Source organism: Thamnophis sirtalis, unplaced genomic scaffold, assembly GCF_051295495.1.
Source record: "Thamnophis sirtalis isolate CommonGarterSnake01/CBP01778 unplaced genomic scaffold, rThaSir2_p1.2 scaffold_8, whole genome shotgun sequence".
Taxonomy (NCBI): Eukaryota; Metazoa; Chordata; class Lepidosauria; order Squamata; family Natricidae; genus Thamnophis; species Thamnophis sirtalis.
This window is the reverse complement of record NW_028261388.1, coordinates 32017050-32037960: the sequence shown is the minus strand read 5'-3', so window position 1 is coordinate 32037960 and position 20911 is coordinate 32017050. Positions and strand designations below refer to the sequence as shown.

Below are 20911 nucleotides of genomic sequence, written 5' to 3'. Positions count from 1 at the left end.
CAATATAAAATCCATTAATGATTTGTTAGCATATGAGTAAAAACATCAGCACATTTGGTTTTGTTTCCAAAAAAATAACGATTTCTGAAGAATTTGGAAACTGTTTCCCAGTCAGTACAGTCAGCAGGGAATTTATTCCAAAAAATTGCAGTTAGTTTACAAGAATACTACCTTGTGCATGATTGCTATTACATCAAGACAATAAATGTATATTTAATATTTTCTTGTAATCCAAAATAGTTTACCTTTTTCAAAATTAATAATTACCTAATTGACTGGCTTCTCTTTATGATAATGGTGCTTAAATAACTTAATTTTGTCATCAATCTTGTTTTGTGCTTCCATATTTGGTTGGAAAAGTTTTTATACTTTCAATCGAATCAATTTTTTTCCTGATAGCAAATAAGATCTTTATGATATACATTCACATGACATTGAGCTAAACTAGAGTTGGGTAATTGCTCCAATGACAAAAATTAGCTTGGAAAGTATTAAAGTGGGGCAAATAAAAGGACAGTAATTTATTATATTTTAGGTACTTTATAGCCTACTGTGTTGTAAATGGAAATGGAAATATTATCAGTGTTGAAACTCCAAAGGAAAAAAAATTGCTTGAAAATTACTGGTTCATTCCTTATCATTTATTGAGAGGAAAGATTTCATGTTTCTAAGTAGCACTATTTATTTCATTGTTTTATTGCAACTCACAACTTCCTGATTTCTTTAATCACAGTTTCATTCTTTCTTCCTAATGGAAAATACAAGCTGTACAACTAAACTTTCAGATTCATGTGATTCTATTTAGGGAAAGAGATTCTTATAATTAAAAGGTGTGAATGAGCGATTTTAAAAACATTGTTTTACTGAAATAGGAGGTTATTAGGCAATTCAGTGATGCTATGCTTATTATAAAAATGTAAAGATAAAGGTTCCCCTATGTGTTAGTCATTCCTGACTTTAGGGGGCAGTCCTCATCTCCGTTTCAAAGCCGAAGAGCCAGCACTGTCTGAAGATCTCTCCATGGTCATGTGGCTGGCATGAGTAAATGCCGAATGTGCACAGAACAATGTTACTTTCTCACCAAGGTGGTCCTTATTTTTCTACTTGTATTTTTACATGCTTGGTTGGCAGAAGCTGGGACAAGTAACGGGAAATAACTCCGTTATTGGAATTGGAAATTGGAATTGGAAAGTTTATTTATAGGCCGCCCTTTTCCCTGGGGGGACTCAGGGCGGCTTACAACTCATGGGGAAGGGGGATACAAACAATGACACATAAGAACAATACATAATTAAAAAGAACACAACATTCATACCATTCGGGTGGGGGGTGGGTTACAATCTTTAGCCCCAGGCCTGACGGGATAGCCAGATTTTAAGGGCTGTGCGGAAGGTCTGGAGGGTGGTGAGGGTACGAATCTCCACGGGGAGATCGTTCCAAAGGGTCGGAGCTACTACCGAGAAGGCTCTCCTCCGCGTGGTTGCCAGTCGACACTGACTGGCAGATGGGATTCGGAGGAGGCCTAATCTATGTGATCTAATTGGTCACGAGGAGGTAATTGGCAGGAGGCGGTCTCTCAAGTATCCAGATCCACTACCATGAAGGGCTTTATGAATGGCAAGTAGCACCTTGAAGCGCACCTGGAGATCGACAGGTAGCCAGCGCAGCTCGCGGAGGATAGGTGTTATGTGGGTGAACCGAGGTGCACCCACAATTGCTCGCGCAGCTGCATTCTGGACTAGCTGAAGTCGCCAGATGCTCTTCAAGGGCAGCCCCATGTAGAGCACGTTGCAGTACTCCAGCCTAGAGGTCACAAGGGCACGAGTGACTGTTGTGAGGGCCTCTCGGTTCAGGTAGGGTCGCAACTGGTGCACCAGGCGAACCTGGGCAGCGCTAGAGAGTCGAACTGCCAAACTGCCAACCTTTAAGATCAACAAGCTCAGTGTCTTAGCCACTGAGCCACCGTGTCCATTATATACTTATTATAAACATCACTAAAAAATTCCACAAATACAAGACATCTTAAAGTCAAAACTTGTATGCTATTATACTCTCTGTGTATTTTGAAAATGAACTTGAACAACATAAATGTAGTGTTAATGAGGCACTAATAATATAATGGGAAAAATAATATGATATGGTTTTGATTATTCAGGTATTTCCTCTTTGTCTGATTTTTCAAACAGTTATTAACTTATATTTTCCAGATGCAGAGCCAAGATACTTGATTGCAGTGAGACCAGTTTCCAATAACAAGAAATCCTGCTCAGGTATTTCAAAACTGTTCAACAATTTTTTCTATAAAAACTCAGGAGTTAAGAGTTAAGCAAAATATAAATTTGATAAATAAAAATAACATATATTTATTATATAATAAATATATGTACAATTTCAAAACATGAACCAACCTATTTAACTTTTAACTTTTTTAAAAGAAGAAACCAATGTTAGAAAACTCAGCAATATCTTGAAGAGTTATAAGAGTTTGAAGAGTTTGTTCATAAAAACAAACCTGTGTTAGCTTCTTGCTTTTTCTTATTATGTAACCAAATACTGGAAAGAGACCAAAAGAAAAATCATTCCATTCATATATGACATGCATCCAGAAGATTGTTTGCTCTGTTGTTTCATAAATCTGAGTAATAACATTTTCTGCTATTAATTTAGAGACAAGTATGCCCATGTCTTCACTTAGGCTTAATAACAATGAGAAATAATTAATACAATTATTTGCATGTATGATAATGGGAAAAAATCAACTCTGAGAACAAACTACATAACAATTACATATTTCAGCAGAGGTTTCATGTTGCTATAAGTGCCTCCATTGCTGAGTGCTATCTTCCATGGAGCTGCCAATATGCTATTATTCTAATTCTCTATGTTTGCTATTTATGCCAAGAGTAAAAAATAAAAAAATAAAAAAACTCACTTTTGTACAAGAGGGCCATTGAAGCTGCCCTCAAAGCAACTGGAAAAGCTGAAAGAAAGGTTCTTCTTTACCTTTCTGCTGAAGGGAAGGGAGCTGGGAGAAAGGACAAGATAGGGAAAAATGAAAACTTGAAATTTCAATGATGTGAGGACAAGGAGCCACTGCCAATCTTGAATTAGCATGCTTCCTGCATATGAAGCCATAAGTAGGTCAGACAAGTTGACTGAACTGAATTGCACTTATTTATTTTGTAGGCCTCTCTAACTGAATGGTCTTTGCTGTTTAGAAAAAGCAATACAATAAATACAAAATAACTCCAGCAATAAAAACCAAATACATTCAGTAAACCCTATGCAAAAAAAAAGTTTGTCCAATTTCCTCATAATTCCCAGAGGCATGCATCGATTGACTGACTGATTGATTGATTGATTGATTTTGTCAATCATGTACAAGATAACAGGTAAAAAAACCATGGATATGAACAAAGGAAATGAGTGCAAATAACTGAGAACAGAAGGACAGGGACAGTAGCACGCTGGTTCACTTATGTAAACCCCCTTTACCGATCTCTTAGGAATGGGGTGAGGTCCACGATAGACAGTTTAAGGTTGAAACTGTGGGGGTTTGAGAATGTAACAATGGAGTTAGGTAGAGCATTCCAGTCGTTGACCACTCTGTTGCTGAAGTCGAATTTTCTGCAATCGAGTTTGGAGTGATTTACCTTGAGTTTGTATCTATTGTTTGCCCATGTATTAATAATGTCAAAATTTTAAAGGCCAGTTGAAAATTGGCAAAGGGGGAGTCATGTGGATCACCAAGAAGATATTGTTCCAAAAGGCAAAGAAAGCTTGTCATCCATATCTCACTAAAGCTAGCCTTCTCAGAAAACAGACAATGGGCAGATACTGTGGGAAAGAGACAGTCCTCCAGCTAGCTATTTGCTATGACATTAGAGCTTACAGGTAACTCAAATTTCACCTAGAATTCAACTGGTAACCAGTGCACTCATGCTGTAGAGATGTTACAATGACCTAGCAAGGCTTGCCAATTATTGATTCTATCATATGCTGAAGGGTACCCTCTGCAAAGTTCATTGCAATAGTTTAACCATCACTGCTTGGAAAACATAGGAATGAGCACAACTGGCAAACAAGCTGTGCAGAAGGTTTTCTGACTACAGCTGCTACCCACTTCTCAATCAGAAGCTAAAAGTCCAGAAATATCCCTAAATTACATCCATTTATTTGATATATAAAAATACAGTATTTAAGCAAATGACACAGCATTTGTTGTCTCATAAAATAAAATAATAAGGAAGAAAATGGATAACATATATTATATATGAAATTTGAACCACTCTTTATGAATGCTCAATCTCTGTTTTGTTAAACAAGCTTTAGAAAAAGAAAAAAAGTAGAGAATTCTGACCTGAAAATGAAGGATGTGTACCAGAGAAGAATAGAGGGGATCATAAAGATTCCAAAATAATATTCTGCTTAATAAATCTAGTCAGGCAAATTAAAAACAAACAAACAAATACAACAAAAGCTGACTTGGTGGGGGAAAAAAGAGAGATTCTTCTGATCTCTATGAAGAGTAGGGCTTCGGTATTAAGCTAAAACATTTAGCTTAGATGCTTTGTAAATTGTGTTAGCTAAAACAAAGCACTGCTCTACAAACTGTTAAAGCAACTACATCTTTTCCAAGATTCACTAATTGCTTTGCAAGCTCTTCCTAGTTGTCTAAGTATGTCTGTACAGATATTTCTTCTTGGGGAATAAAGTAAGAAGTTCCCTTTCAGTTTTACTGATGCTAATATGTGGCCAGCATTGCCAGGTATTGGCCTCTTTCCATGAGCAACTCACTTGACTCTAATTAATGAATAATATTTATTTAGTAGACACAAAAAAACGGCACAAGCATTTCACTTTTTTTTTAAATTTGTCTGAGTTTTGCATAACAAAATAGAAGCTGTAAGCCAATATGTCTGGGAAATGCTTCACGGAAATAAAACCACTACATATCTTTAAACAACAACAACAAAAACCAAGTATGCCTTTTAGCACTTCTTACAACTCAACCCAAAATCTTATGAGATATATACATATTCTACTCAAAACCCAAGGAGCAGAAATTGCATTTTGTTGTTGTTAAAAGACAGACAAATATATTGTTTAGAGTGCTCTCATAAAAGTAAGCAGGAATCAAGGAATCAAGAAAGGGACATTTGGAGATGCAAAATTTGGCATAGATGTATGCACACACATACGCAAACAAACACATATTTAAAGGTACGAAGGAAGAATGAATTAGAAATTAAAGCGGGGAAATCTGATACACAGAAATAAATGTTAAAGTTCAATTGAATGTGCAATTCGCTATACAGTATGTCTACAACTATGTATTTTTAAGCTTCATTAGTTTCATTAATTCTCCTAAAATATAAACAATTGCAGCCCTAAACTAGTTACTAGCAGTTGAAACCCTCCATCATCAAATATATATTTGTATTTTTAAAATCACTTTTTCTCCTAACATTTGGCATTACTATACTCAGTTTTGGTACTTACATGACAGCCTAGTTCACCTAATATGGATTTTTCCCCACCTAGTTCACCTAATATGGATTGAATACCTCTGAGTACTGCCTTAATAACAAGGGTATTTGCAACAAAGTGCCAGCAAAGATACTATGGTCAAAGTCTCATTTGCTTTTATGTCCACTGTGTGTAGGACACACATGAAATGAAAAATAGGCAGAGCTTCAAATGCACCATCACTGCCACCATCTTGGGTTTATTTTTTACTATACACTCATGACACCCTTGACTCATAAAGTGGGGCTCTTTCTCAATAGAAATATATATATTGAACATATGTCTATTGATATACAAGACTCATGTTAACAGTAAACCAACCTGCATATTGCTAAACTTGTGAAAGTTCTGAGCATAGACAACTTTTTTTGCTTGTGAGAATGCCTCCACTCAAAGAATGACAGAATCCCACCACACTTTCCCTCAGGAATAGAATCATGTAAATAATGTGCTCTCTTGTGACTGTAGTACTTGCTATCAAAGAGATATTATAGGTGAAATGAACCTTTCCTTTTGATGAATTTGTACTGACAATCTAAGTGGCCTTTAAAAAAAATAGAACTGTGTTCAACTTATTCATGAATAACTTTGATCAAGAATAAAGACTGGGCATGTGAATTGGATAGCTGCAACATTCAAGTTCCAATTTATATTCCTCAAGTTTTAGTGGCTGGTTACATTGAGCAGTCATTTCCTATAGAAAGTCATGTTATAACAGGAATGAAGGATCTTCCATGAGAACAGTTTAATTGTTGGCAATGGGGAGTAGTATATACACAAAAGTTTCTGCCATAAACAATTGTGTATGACCTATGAATGATTGTAGATAGAAAGTGATTTGGCAGATGAAGCATTACATTACTTCTCACGTGTTGGAATATAGATGTGAAATTATTGCCCAAAGCGTTCTGTAGGGAAAGAATTATGAGTAATTGAATATGCAGAGTAAACAATGTTATCTGGTTTTGATTATCATCAGGTTCTATAATAGGAATTTTGACAATAAATATCTGCCCTTGACTGTATCATTTTGAAATATAAGAGATGTAATCTTACTAGTTTTAAATTAAATGATTCTTAATTGAAAATAATTCATCCATTATGATTTGGACCGTTCTCATCAATATCTGATTTTAGAAATGATGAAAAAAGGTATGTTGGTTACTATTTGTTCATAGTATACAGACCATATAAATTTTATATGATAAATTTAAAAGCCTTTTAATAAACAGTATATCTATCTATCTATCTATCTATCTATCTATCTATCTATCTATCTATCTATCTATATATCTATCTATCATCTATCTATCTATCTATCTAAAAAACAATATGCAATTTTATATTTCTTATATTAAAAGCCTTTTAATAAACAGTATATCTATCTATCTATCTATCTATCTATCTATCTATCTATCTATCTATCTAAAAAACAATATGCAATTTTATATTTCTTATATAGGTAAAACAAAGACACAGAAACCCCTTCAGCTTGTAATAGGCACTTTAACTCCAACATCTGTTTTTCTATCGTGGGGGATATTAGTCAATCCAAAGCATGATTGGACCACAATGAATAACTGTCCAAATGACAGGTAATGGAATGGACTGGTACTATAATGTTTTTCCACAATACACCTGTTTATATGCAAAAATGTGTTATATTCATGAAATTACTGTTTGGATAGATCTGTACTATAATAATTAAGCTCTTGCTTTGTTTCTTTTAGTGAAGGTAAAAGTGTCTTTACTCTGAGCAACTTTGCCACGTATTAAATATATTTAAAAGATAGTGTGTTATAACGGTTAAGATTTCAGACTACGCAGGACCAGCTTTGTGTCCATCCTCAACCACAAAAACTCACTAGATAACTTTGGACAGTCACATCCTCTCAGCCTAACCTATCAAGGGAATAAATAGAACAATAATTGTTAAGTTCTGGGCGATGAACGGAGGCAAGGCCAGAGTGATTTCTAACCCATCTTTATTCAATACTGCCTGTGAAGCAACTGAAACCCCCTGGCTGACAGAACTCCTTTTATAGGAAACTGATCAGCCAAACAACTAATTAGAAGAGAGAAATTTCCCGCTCCAACAGAGGAGCAGAATGAGAGCTTCAATTGACAACTATACACTATATACAATACATAACACTAAGAGACTCATATAAATCACTGTGACCATACACTTTTTATATAATGAAACAACTAAGTGAAACTATTTACTATTATCCTTTTCTGAACTACATTTATTCTGTTTTACCTAGACCTCATATAGCCACAATATCATTTAGTTCTGTAATCTCTCGTGCCCTATACAATTACAAATGATATCATTCAGCTATCTTTGATGGGGTAAATTGAATAAACTTGTAAACAGATTCATATCTTCACTACTGCTAAATGAATGAAGAATAAGGTCAATAGACGTCAAATAAGTAAGAAAAATAACAATGATAATAAAGGATTGTAAGTGAAGTAAAACAAATTACAAATAGTAAGACAAAAGTAAATAGTTGGGGGAAATTTTTTTAGAGAATATAATCAGTTCTAAGTAGTATGCTATACATTTTTTTTAAATGAAAGAATAATGTAACAGCACTGTAATTTGAGAGTCAGTCACATAACAAACCCACAACTGACAATAATTCAGCCAGGAATGTATCATGTGGCCTCTATCTAAGTTGCTAATGCTGTTGTTTGTATGCTGATGTAGATAAAGTGCTATTTCAACATATTTGTTCACATAGTTTCTATGATGCTTTGAAGCTGATTTTTTATTATGTTGGGATTAAATAAAAATGGCTAGATTAAATGGGAATTGTCATAATTCATGAGGAAATGTTATATACATATTAATATGTTTATGCCACAAGCAAGTTCCTAAAATTATGTTCGCAAAAAAGAGATTTTGTTATTAAATATATGATGATTACACATTACACAGAGAAATAGCACTGGCAGATGAGAAAAGTAGATTATGTTTTAATGGAAAGTTTAAAAGCTTCTGTATTTGCAGAGATATTTACAATAAAATGAAAGAAATTTTGTTATTTCTATAGAGCAATTCTCTTTTTACATAAATTTGTAAAATTTGTTTAAATTAAAGTTATAAAGAACGGCCTTCTTTTCTCATCTGCAGTTATTAATTTATTATTTCTTCAGAGTATTTTTCTTATATCATTTGTCCATACAAGCACAGCATTGCTTCTTTGTAGCTGTCCCATTTTCTTTTTTGCTGTTGTTGGAAATCATATTCTATTGAGCAAAATAAAACAATTCATTCCATTACATTTTATTCACTCATTTATAACATTATTTTTTCTGGCCCTTGAATATTTGTGAAATGTCCAATGTGGCCCTCAAACTGAAAGATTTGGAGACCTATGCCATAGAGCATAATGTAGGTCAGTTAATATAGCCTGGTCGCTAAGAAAACTGTATGGGGGAGCACTGATCAGATTTGCCTGAGTCTGGATAGTTGGATTGAACTGATTCAAGGCATTTAACTCAATTTAGATAATGAGATTACTCTAATATCTCAAACCTCACCATCTCAGGTTCCTTTTCCCACAATTCCCTCAATTCAAGAATGTTTGAAGTAAAAAAAACCACAAAGTTTGTGACAATACACAATAAATTTATATTCTGCTTTTAGCAAAGATATACACAATGTCATTCATTTTTGTCAGATTGAAAATTTATATTTATTGTTATTGTCTAGATTTTATACAGTGCGCTACAGAGAAAAGGACAAGAAAGACAAATGGATCCTGCAGCTTTGTCCAACTACAGAAACAGTGGTGGATAATTTGAAACCCAACACTATTTATGAATTTGGGGTGAAAGACAATACAGATGATGGGATATGGAGTAAGAGTTTCATTTACAAAATGGTTATACCTGGTAAGTAATTTGTAATGGTTTCAAACTTTTACTGCTTAAAAATCCAGATTTGTTTACTTATTGACTGGATTTAAACCTGTCTGATTCCAAAAAGAATCTATGAGGCTAATGATTTTTAAAAGAACACATAATTTAAAAGAGGAACATAACCACATAACATAACCACACATGAATAACACCCAGACTAGATAAACTATCTTCATATTATCTGACTGTCCAATTGAATATGGCATAGTTAGTATGCTCTAATTCTTTAAATTAAGCTGGAAGCATGCCTTCTAGGTTGAGGTTACACCATGATTTGCATGGCCATGACCCTGCTGTTGTAAGAACGGTTTTGAAGAGCTGGTCCTTTTCCCAGTCCTTCAGCAAGATTGAATGAAATACTCTTGGATTTTTTCCCCTTTCCCATTCCAGTCTGGTTTCAGTAACTTAAGAGTATCCATTCTGTTATATTTCCCCCCTGTCCTAGGACTATTACTGATCTTTCCTACAGTTCTTCAAGAAAACTGTTTCTAATAAAACAAATGAAAAAAGAACTAAAGTGAAATTAGTGAAGTACATAAAAGATTCATTAGTATAACTAAACCTATTGTGCCAAATATGCCCATTCCTGTTTATGTAAAATATTGTTACATTCCTTGTTTTAGGGTAATATAACATGCTATTGAAAGGACTGAGCTTGAAAATGGTTAAATGTTTAGTTTAGATGAACCCAGGCAATTGATTTTGAAAGCATAAAAGAGAAACATCTTGCTTCTTCAGTTAATAATAGCCTATTTCTAAACATGTATGAATAGTACTAGTTATAGCTTAAAAAGCTGCATAAAACCTAGGCCAAGGCTATTTGAATTTTTGGATCTTTTTTTCATTTGGCCCTATTCAAGTTACAATCTTTAGGAAGATTTCCATTTCCATTCTGCTAGTACCAGGAATATGGTCAGCAGGAAGATGAGAGTAGATCTTCTTACAATGACTAAACCTAGATTTTGAAACATATTGCTGTAGGAGTACAGAACATCCAAACAATAGTTGTAAATACAATTTTATGCCAATAGCTTTTGACATCTTATTTGATCTGCAATTGACATTAGTTGTATGAGATTATTTTTTATTTGTGTGTGTTTTGATTAAATAGTATATAAAATATACTATTTTATATGTTTATAGAATTGTCTTTAGGGGAATGCAATAAAGTAAAATATGAATATTTACTCATAAATATTATCCACTACAGAAATCAGCTGGAGTTTAATTATAGCTGAAGGAATAGAGCAATACATTCATTAAAATATCATTAACTGTGATATAAAAATGGGAATAGTATGAGATCACATTACATTTGGTATTACAAAATTAGTGCGTTTATGTATCTTTATATGACTATTGGAGGGTTTTTACATATATACATATATATTTATGTCAGGTAAAAACAAAGAAAATGGAGAACTTCAGAACAACTACAAGTTGCCTAAAATCCAAACACAGGTATGCAATGAAAATTAGTTTTATATTTATTATTGGCATATTTTCTATGCAGGAAAATTGCCTGCCCATTATGGCTGAAAGTTGGGATAAATGTTAAATGAACTTCAAATAGTTGTTAAATGACCAGTAGCTCAAGTTCTTCCTGTACAATATATCAAATATTAATCTAATTTTTTTCCTTTATAAAATTTAATAAAATATATAAATACTGCTAACCCTAACCCTAACCCTATCCTGTTCAGGGAACCTACAAATGCTACTCACTTTTCACATCAGAACTATATTCCATCCAATTATAAATCAAGGTGAAGATAAATTGGATTTAATTGTCTTGTTTGTATTTTATATTAAATCCATTTTTGAATATGTGAATTAGTCAAGAAGATTTTTAGAGCTTAAATGCTAAGATTATAATTATTTTACCTTTGATATGTACAAGATTATGATATTTTCCTTTGCTTATTTTTGTTTTTCTGAGTGCAGACTAGTATCTATTTTAATTCACAAGTAAATTACTTTTTTAACACTTATTTTAATTTTCATCATAAATAAGGTACACCATTACAATATTTTAATATGAAGACATGCAGACAGTATTAAGCTATAAGCATCTCCACTTCTGCTTGTACACTTCAACATTTACTTTTAGATTACTATGTATTTAATGCTGTTGGAGATTGTTGAAAGTACCACCTTGGAAATGTCTGACTCTTCAGTGTCCTGGTTCAGATTGAACAAACACACCAACTCTATTTACAAGTGGTTTATTGACAAATAGTATTCCAGTTAATTACAAAAACAACTACGCCACTGGCTATGCAGACACATATATGCCTTGAAAAATATAGTTTAGAATTTAGTCCCAAATCAAGACATAGGAGAGCTCAGATTCAGGGAAGTGGAGCATAGCCATGACAGAGAAGGAAATGTGATCCACAACAGTCCAGGAGTCTAATCCCAGAAAAATTAGTCAGCTGACCCACGTCAAGGAGCCACGAGTTAAGGAGCAAACAGAAAGATTGAACACAGGAACACAGATCTGAGATTGGTGAGTTGTTTCCAACATATGATTTCCAGATAAATGGAAGTTGTTTTTAAACAGGCCAAGTAGATATATGGCTCAATTATGGTCACTGGCATCTTCTCAAGGAGGCAAGATCACATCATCTTCTCAAGGAGGCAAGATCACATCATAAAAGTTAATATGAAGCTATCCAGAATCTTCTAAATGGGAAATTCTAACTGTTCCATTTATTTAGATACCTTTATGACTGCTATATGGATTTTTAAATTTTTATTTTATTTTATTTCATCAAGCATGAATTAGATAACAGATATAAGTATAGACATGATTATGAATACATTAAATACAAATACAAATAGAAGGGAATATTAGGACAGGGACAGTATGCATGGTGGTGCGCTTATGCATGCCCCTTAAAGACCTCTTAGGAATTGGGTTTTCCTTCTTTCTTTCTCTCTCTCTTTCTTTCTTTCTTTCTTTCTTCCATTTCTTTCTTTCTTCAATCTTTTTTCTTTATTTTAGAGTTTAAGAAAATTTCCTGTCATGCATCATCATCCTGTTAATATCAGAAGCTGAATCCCTTCATACTGATTGTAGTATAGTGATTTGTTTGATTTATAATATCCTAGTTAATTTTCAGATTAGTTAATTTACATGCTCCTACATCCTAGTTAATTTGTTTATTAAGAAAATGTACATGACCAGCCAATTCACTCTTGGTGACTTGGGGCAGCTTACAAAGATAAAATCTTTGTAACAGAAAAGAAAAGGACAGAAACCAATAAACCCCCATGTCATTCTAGTATGTTAGAGAATATATTAGCAATCCATCTTGAATTTAAATATAGTATATATGTATAGTCCAGCATTGCATCTCATGATGGATTTGGCATATTTAGAGTTAGAAAACTGCTCTCTGAAAATTGCATCTATGTTTAAATTTTTCTTCCCCTATACCCCAAATATTTTATATGTAAGAGCATAAGCTCTTTTTAGTTGTTATCAATAGGTGTTGCTTCTACCTGCAGAGAAAGGAGCAAGAATAAACCTGCTATTTTCATTCTCCCTTAGCTCTTATTCAGAGCACTGAGACTTTGGAATGTCCAAAGGACTTTTGGAATTTTTCTTCCTTTGTATCCTTAGGATACAAAACTGAATATCGTGAGACAAATTATAAATCCACAGTAGCATAGCAAATAAACAAAAACAATTTCAGTAGTTAGTAGACAATAAGTAAATTAACTTAACTATGCATTTAGCTAAATGAAATAGCCACATGGTATATCTAAATAATGAATCCATATTGTGATCAAATTGAAAAAAGAAAAGGCATTGCTATATAAAAATAGTTTTTTATTGTGAATAAATAGAGACTCAAATCAGGATTTCAGAATTTCCAATAACATGAAATATTGTATTAGACCAATTTTCTTTAAAAGGTATATTATAATATTACACTGGAAAAGGTAAAAAAAATATCCACACCCCCAACTAGCTTAGTATAAAAGTTAAGTTTAAAAATTAAGTGGGCAAATCTTTCGAACTTGTCAGAGCACTGAGACTTTGGAATGTCCAAAGGACTTTCGGAATTTTTCTTACTTTGTATCATTACTATGTAAAAAAACCCTTTTCTCTCTCTATTGTTTTAATCAGTTTTTATTGTGATTAAGCTTTGGTGACAACTTAATGTTTCACTAGAAAGATTATATGAATTTATGGCCTGTTACCAAGTGTTTTTCCAGAGAATATAAAATCCATTATTTGTTAGCTTATGAGTAAAAATATCAGCACATTTGGTTTTGTTTCCAAAAAAACTAATAATTTCTGAAGAATTTGAAAACTGCTTCTCAGTCTGTACAGTCAGCAGGGAATTTAGTCCAAAAAATTGCAGTTAGTTTTAAAAGAATACTATCTTTGTAAGTGCATGATTGCTATTACATCAAGGCTGTAGTGGGTTGCAATTAATTTTACTACCAGTTTGCTCGTGTGCACACACACTCACACATCTGGGCAGGTGAGTGGAGCCTACCACCACCACACTACCAGTTTGCCCAATCTGGGACAAACTGGCAGCAACCCATTTCTGCAATAAGTGTATATTTAACATTTTCTTGTAATTCAAAATAGTTCACCTTTTTCAAAATAAATAATTATCTGATTGACTGGATTCTTTTTATGGAAATGGTGCTTACATAACTTAATTTTGTCATAAACCTTATTTTTTGCTTTCATATTTGGTAGGAAAAGTTGTTCCCAATCCTAGCTCATCACCTTCTATACTATATTTATACTATAATACTATTACTATAATAATATTATAGTAGTTTTATGCAGTATCAATATGATACATATTTTGGTTAAAAGCACATCAATTTCACATTTGACAGTGAGAAATTATATCTATTTACGCACACATTACTATGTAAAAAACCCTTTTCTTTTCTTCAAATTGAATGGACTGCATCTGGTTCTGGTCCTGATAGTTTCTTTGTTGTCTATTTTGTCAATAGGTAGATCTATTGTTACCTTCACTTAATGATCTAATTTATACATAATGTTATATCAAACATTTTTTGTTTGGAGCTTAGCATAATATGACCACTCATTTCAGCATTATATAATAGGTTTTTTTGAATATATTTTTATTATTTTTACATTTAAAACAATGCAGTACTGTGAAGTTGAAGTGACCAAACATTCACATTATATACAGCTAGTCTCAACCATTAACAATTGGCTTACTTAATACATTGTCTATCCTTCTGTCCAGTCACAATATATACAGTTTGTCACCTTGTCTTATACCAATCATAAAATTTGTTCCAGACTTCAAAATATTCTGATTCCCCTTTATTTTTAAGTTCAAGAGTGAGCCTATCTGCTTCCGCACAGGCCAACACTTTTCTGATTATATCTATTTTATATCTATCTATTGTATTTTCTTTTTTCCAATATTGTGCATAAGTTATGTGTGCTGCAGTTAGATCATGTATAATTAGATAAAGTATATCTTTCTTAAACCCCTCCGGTATTATACCTAGGAGAAAAATTTCTAGTTTAAACAAGATTTGGTCTTCCACCATTTGTTCTAACCATGATTGAATCTTTTTCCAATATTTTTTTGCCTCATTGCACGTCCACCACATATGATAAAAAGTGCTTGGTGATATAATAGTTTATTTTTGTTAGCAAATGATCTTTTGAAATTGCATTTTCCTTATACATTCTGGCTTGGTTAATATATTCCCTTGTCTGAATCCAGAATCTTGCTTGTTCCCAGCCTATTACTTACTTATTTCAGTATTCTATTAATGTTTGCAGATCACGTGGGGGGAAAATACAGGTACTCCTCGATTTACAAATGGTCACTTAGCAACCATTTGAAGTTTGAAGTTACAACAGATCCCCACCTTTCCACAAAGCTAGTTATAACTTGATTTAAAGTTACAATTGCTAAGCAGTCCCATGGTCTGCTTGTGACCACAGACACATTGCAGTGCAATCCCTCACCAATTTCTCCCTCACATCCTGTCCCATTGGATCCCTAAGGGCACTTTGCCTCCTTTGCCATCCCACTTGATTCCACATACTCCTCCCCACCTCAGTTACCAATTGCTCAATTAACTTCTTTGTACCTCAGGTAGGAAGGAGAACAGACCACTCCAATGGCCACATGGCACAATCCCACAAATGGCCATCTTGCTGCCTCAACCCAGTGACCAATGTAACCTAGCGCTTTGTAGTTGCTCTCAGAAAAAGACAGCTGCTTGTGGGATTTTGCCTTGTGGTCCAGTGGTGGGCTTCAAAAACTTTACTACTGGTTCTGTGGGCATGGCAGGGAAAGATACTGTAAAATCTCCATTCCCTCCCCACTCGAGGGTAAAGATACTGCAAAATCCTCATTACCTCCTGATCAGCTGAGCCTCGGAAAGCAGAGAATAGATGGGGGAGGGGCCAGTCAGAGAGGGTATTTACTGGTTCTGCAAACTATTCAAAATTTCTGCTACCGGTTCTCCAGAACTGGTCAGAACCTGCTGAATACCACCTCTGATGTGGTCCAGCAAAGGAGCATCCTGTCCTCCTTTACTACACCAACTCCTGAGCTCTGTAGATCTTCAGAAGATAAATGACTGGTTTTGAAGGGAGTAGCTGGAGACCCAAGTGGTTGTGGGAACCCAAGGATGGGAAGCAAAGTGTGGGGTTATCCACAGGATGAAAGGGAACTTGGGAGGCTTGAGGCAGGTGAGCTGGTACTGCACTAGGCCTCTCAGGTTTCTGTGGCACTCTATGCTCCATTTAACAATTTGCTCATTCATTTGATTATTAGAGAGAGCAGGGGTGGGGGGGGAGTATTGTAAAAGGGAAGCAGTTCACCTGTACTCACACAGTTTGATCAAGCCATTATTATTTTACTTAAATGTAAGATTAATTCAGGTTTGTAGCTGACTTGTTCAATAAATAGCTAAAATGACCTTGCCTTATTATATGCAAATGATATATATTATAATAATTTTATGACTACTTATTAATAGGATTGCAATGAGAATGTTGACTTTTTTTAAAAAACCTGGAATTAATTAATTTTATTTTCCATTGCATTTTTCTCAAAATATATTGCTTGTTCCTGACATATCATGAAAAAAATGAATTTTAAAGGCTGTATACTTACTTTTGATTGATTTTCATTTTGAGTATAAAATATCATGGCATAAGCAATTATGTTAGTCATTAAGGATCTATAGGATTTTTTGATCATACAATATCAGTTTAATGCATGCCAAAGCATTAAAATTGGGATGTTGAGGGAATGGATCCAAAAAAATCATTCATTCATTAGACTAAAACATGAGGTGATGTTTAACTATGAAGTTCACATTGAAAGTTTTGTTTCTGGGGCCTCTTTAAAGAGTGGTAACAAATTCCAAAAAGCACACATGTGAGAGCTCCATCCAAAATATAATTTAGCCATTCAAGAACAGAAAGCAATTTTTCTCAACCTTGGCAATGTTATGATGTGTGGATTTCAATTCCTAGAATTCCCCAGACAACACTGCTCTGGATTATCAGCATTGGACAAAAACAAATGAAAACTATTTTTTCTGTTATAGGATTGTGAGTGGAATATATGTGGTATTTCTTTTCAAATGAACATTCTGACCAAGGCCTCTAAGAATCTTTAAAAGTTTGGAAACAGTTTTAGTGCTTAGATACAATATCCTTCAATATCCACCATTTTAATTCTCTGGTACCTTCAGCAGCTGGACTGGATATTCATGACATGTTTAAAATACTTCATAAAACATTTACTATGAAATAAACAAAATATTTTAATTCAACTGTGATCTGATGCATTTGCTGTGCATGTGAAAGTTATAGGCACTATTGAGAAAAAATAAATTTTAGAAGGAATGAACAATATTTGTGTCTTTAAGTGTATATACAGGTATTTCATGTATCCATTTTTTTACTTTTCTTTTCTTCAGTTTATACCAGATTCAAAAGCTTTTATTCCAGTTAAAGTAATCAAACAAGGTAATGTGGGATTTTGTGTACTTGTATTTATAGAATAGAAAGACTGTACATGGAAAAAAAATGAGTGTTGCCTATATGCAATTGGAGCAAAAATACATCTGCTTAACTTAAGTATGCTGGAAATATTCTAAAATACCTCTTTCAGCAAATTCAGTTGTTTCAGACAATTCCCCTTAGAGTGAGAGAAATCTTGCATTAGTCAAGTCATATAGCAGAGCTTGTCATCCTTGCAGAAAATTAAACAAAATCTGGATTGAGTTTACTTTCCCTACCCCCCACCCCCACCCCAAAACACACACAATGGTTTGGCAACAAAGCAGGAATTCCTCCTTATGTAGCCTTAAGGGCAGGAATGAATCAAGGAAGGTTATGCAGAATAACTATCAAAAGCTTTTTGCAAATAAAACTGTACTGATATCAATATATTTACTTTGATTATTCACAAGGTGCTGTGCTCTTTATAAAGTAGGGTATTAAAACATTCTAGTATCATCTTTTAAGTGCTATAGTTTGGTATGTTTCTTTCGCAAACCAAAAAACCTCCCCACTGTTTTCCACTTAATAAATTTGTATACAGCTTTTGAAAGGCCTGAAAGGTAGCAAATGGTGAGACCTATTTTAATTTTGCTTGTGTTCATTATATCAGGAATTCAGAGATCTGATGTTAATTGATAATTAGTCCACCACCAAGTTATTAGTTCCCCTTTCATATATGTATTTCTCAAACATAGCGTTTTTCCTTCAATTTTAGAAATTCCATTTGCAACATAATCTAACAGGTACATGTTCTGTTATCTCCAAGCACTTTAAACATACTATGAACCTGGTTTACTCTTGTATCTGCCAAAGCTCTTTCATTAAAATCATCACCTTGATTTTTTAGTGTCCTATCTGGAGTTTCCGAAGTTTCTTTGAGATCCCCATTTTCATTATATAATGTTACATAATACTGAATATTGTATTTCATAATTTTATAAATAAAAATATGTATAATTTAATAAAAACATATCTTATAAGTACCATTCAAAATCTTTCATATCAACCATAATGTGTCAGGTTTATTACATCAAAACAAGTATATAGATTTCTAACAGTTTCATTCCTATTATGTTCACAGTTCTTCAAAATATTACACATCGGACACAGTCTGAAATTCTAAAGAAGTCTCCTTTATCAGGACCAATAATAGGTGATTAAGATAAGTCATTATTTTTTATAAACATTCTGTGGCTTACTTTCACAACTTATTTCTGGGAGGGTCTCAGTCTAAGTGGATATAATAGCTAAATCAATTCTTATTAGTTTGTACTGAATTTATAGTACAAGCAAATGGATCTGTATGAAAAAGAAATTCAAAGTACATAGTTAAGTTTTCAGTCATTGGTAGTGCCAACTTTGTTGGTAACAGTAATGCTTTATTTTGTTAGCATTATCACAACTTGAATTATATCAAATTTTTATTTTGGGATTCTACTATATCCAGAAAGTAAGTAAAGGGATTTTAAAAAGTTGATGTATTGTAATTACATAACATGTCTCTGGGATGGTAATGGATGCCTCTTATTGGCAGTTATTGAAAAATAACATAATTTTCTATACTTATAAGATGAAACTATAATCCTTTTCCTACCTCTACTTTGCCAGTTGACTGTTTCTACTACTGATACTAATCTCTACATGATTGGAATCTTAGTAACCCTTCTAAATTATTAACTGTTTCATTTATCTGTCCTCTTATTGTAGTGCACCTTATTGTTCCTGATTTCAATGCAACAAAACAGAAACCGGCATCTTCGCCAAGGTTGGATATATTTGAAAAACCAAAACAAAGTGTAGGTAAGTAGAAAACCTTGGGTGAATAGAATTTTTCTCGCATTCACATAGAAGTGCCATATGTTTAACCAATGTTGCGAAATGGCAGACAAGCTACCAAAATGCCACATTACTTTCATGGTATGCTAACATCATGTATGAGAATGTACAGAAATTTTTGATATGGTTTTATGTGACAGTTTATTTGGCCTACAATGCTTCTTTCAAATAACTATGATTTTGTTTAGATATATTATTTATTTGATGTTTAGTTTATTTACTATGGATATTGTTATCCTGGAAGACTCAGCAAGATGTAGCATAATAAATAAACAATTTCAACCAGAGTATAGATGATAGTGCTGAAGTTACTTATCATTTGTCTTTCTATTTTCTATTATGTGCACAAAGAAAACATTTCCTGTGATAGATGCATTTGGAAAATATATAGGTTTTCAAAAAGCATTTAAATACAGTGTAATTTTTTTAAAGCTTGTATCAGAAAATTTATGTAGAAAAACCTCTGAAAGTATATAAAATAAAATTATTGCCTGGGAAATTTGAAATAAAATTAAAGACCTTCAGGCATATGGCATATTAAGGAAAGTTGAAACTAAATATACATGCACTTTTATTTAGATTGAACATGTGGTAAACCAAAATACAGCTTTAGTAATTTAAGTAGTAAACTAAATCAATGTATACTGATTCAGACAGCCTGACTACGAGTGATAAAACTTATTTGCATATATAGGCGATATATCTTTCCTTTTAAACTAAGAAGTGCATTCTTGCTTTATGCAGCTAAGAACAAAACTCAAAAATGGCTCCCAGAATCAAAGACATCAGAAGTAAAAGAAATTACCTCACAATCCCAGACTGGTGATTATTTTGTTCTTTCTTTCTATATAGTTATTTGAACTTTTATTTAATTTTATTTATATTGAGCTAAAATTATTTTACATTAATCACATCATACATTATTTGGAAGAACATATAGAGAGACATACATTTTCCTGATTTTTAGTGCTCATTTATTCAATTACTTCCAGATAACCATTGAATACACATTAATGTGTTTGTGCAGTTTTGTGAAGTTTTAATTCAAAAAGAAGCAGGATGTATGAGAAGAGAACCAGCCATTCACTTCTCATTCTGTGAGAGAAGAAGGTTTCCTCAAATTGATAAGAAATGCAATGGGTGGAGATGAGTATGAGTGATGCCATTTTTTTCTGATTATCCATAGAATGAGCATTCCATGGAGGTGGAGATCTGACAGCAGGAGAGCAAACTCTTTTCTTCTTTCCAATAAATTTGTCTTCCTTCCCCATTGATTAGGCAGTGCAGCATACAATCCATGGATGGGAACCTATTTTTGTCCATTAGTGTTAGGGAAGACTGCTGGACATATGTCAAAAATAGTTTTCACCCAGTCCCACTGATCAGGCATTATTGAGTCTGTAGGGTACTGTAGGAATTGATGCAATACTTTCAGTTTCTTTAACCAGTATGTGGAGATCGTGTGTGGGCCAGATGCTATCCAGCTCTTCATATTCCTGACCCACTGTTGGATGCCTGCTGTTAAGGGGTCTGGGATATTGTGGTTCTGGGAAATTAGTG

General features: G+C 33.4%; 1 protein-coding gene across 1 annotated transcript in view; it reads left to right on the top strand.

Annotated features, from left to right (window-relative positions):
- The window catches only part of ABI3BP (ABI family member 3 binding protein), a 144446-nt gene that overhangs the window by 34322 nt on the left and 89213 nt on the right, over positions 1 to 20911 (top strand). Inside the window, exons 3-10 of the mRNA XM_087721379.1 lie at positions 2208 to 2270; positions 6992 to 7124; positions 9254 to 9435; positions 10862 to 10923; positions 17431 to 17479; positions 18597 to 18668; positions 19223 to 19315; positions 20096 to 20173. Coding sequence (XP_087577505.1) covers positions 2208 to 2270; positions 6992 to 7124; positions 9254 to 9435; positions 10862 to 10923; positions 17431 to 17479; positions 18597 to 18668; positions 19223 to 19315; positions 20096 to 20173 — 732 coding nt within the window. The remainder of the gene's footprint in view (positions 1 to 2207; positions 2271 to 6991; positions 7125 to 9253; positions 9436 to 10861; positions 10924 to 17430; positions 17480 to 18596; positions 18669 to 19222; positions 19316 to 20095; positions 20174 to 20911) is intronic.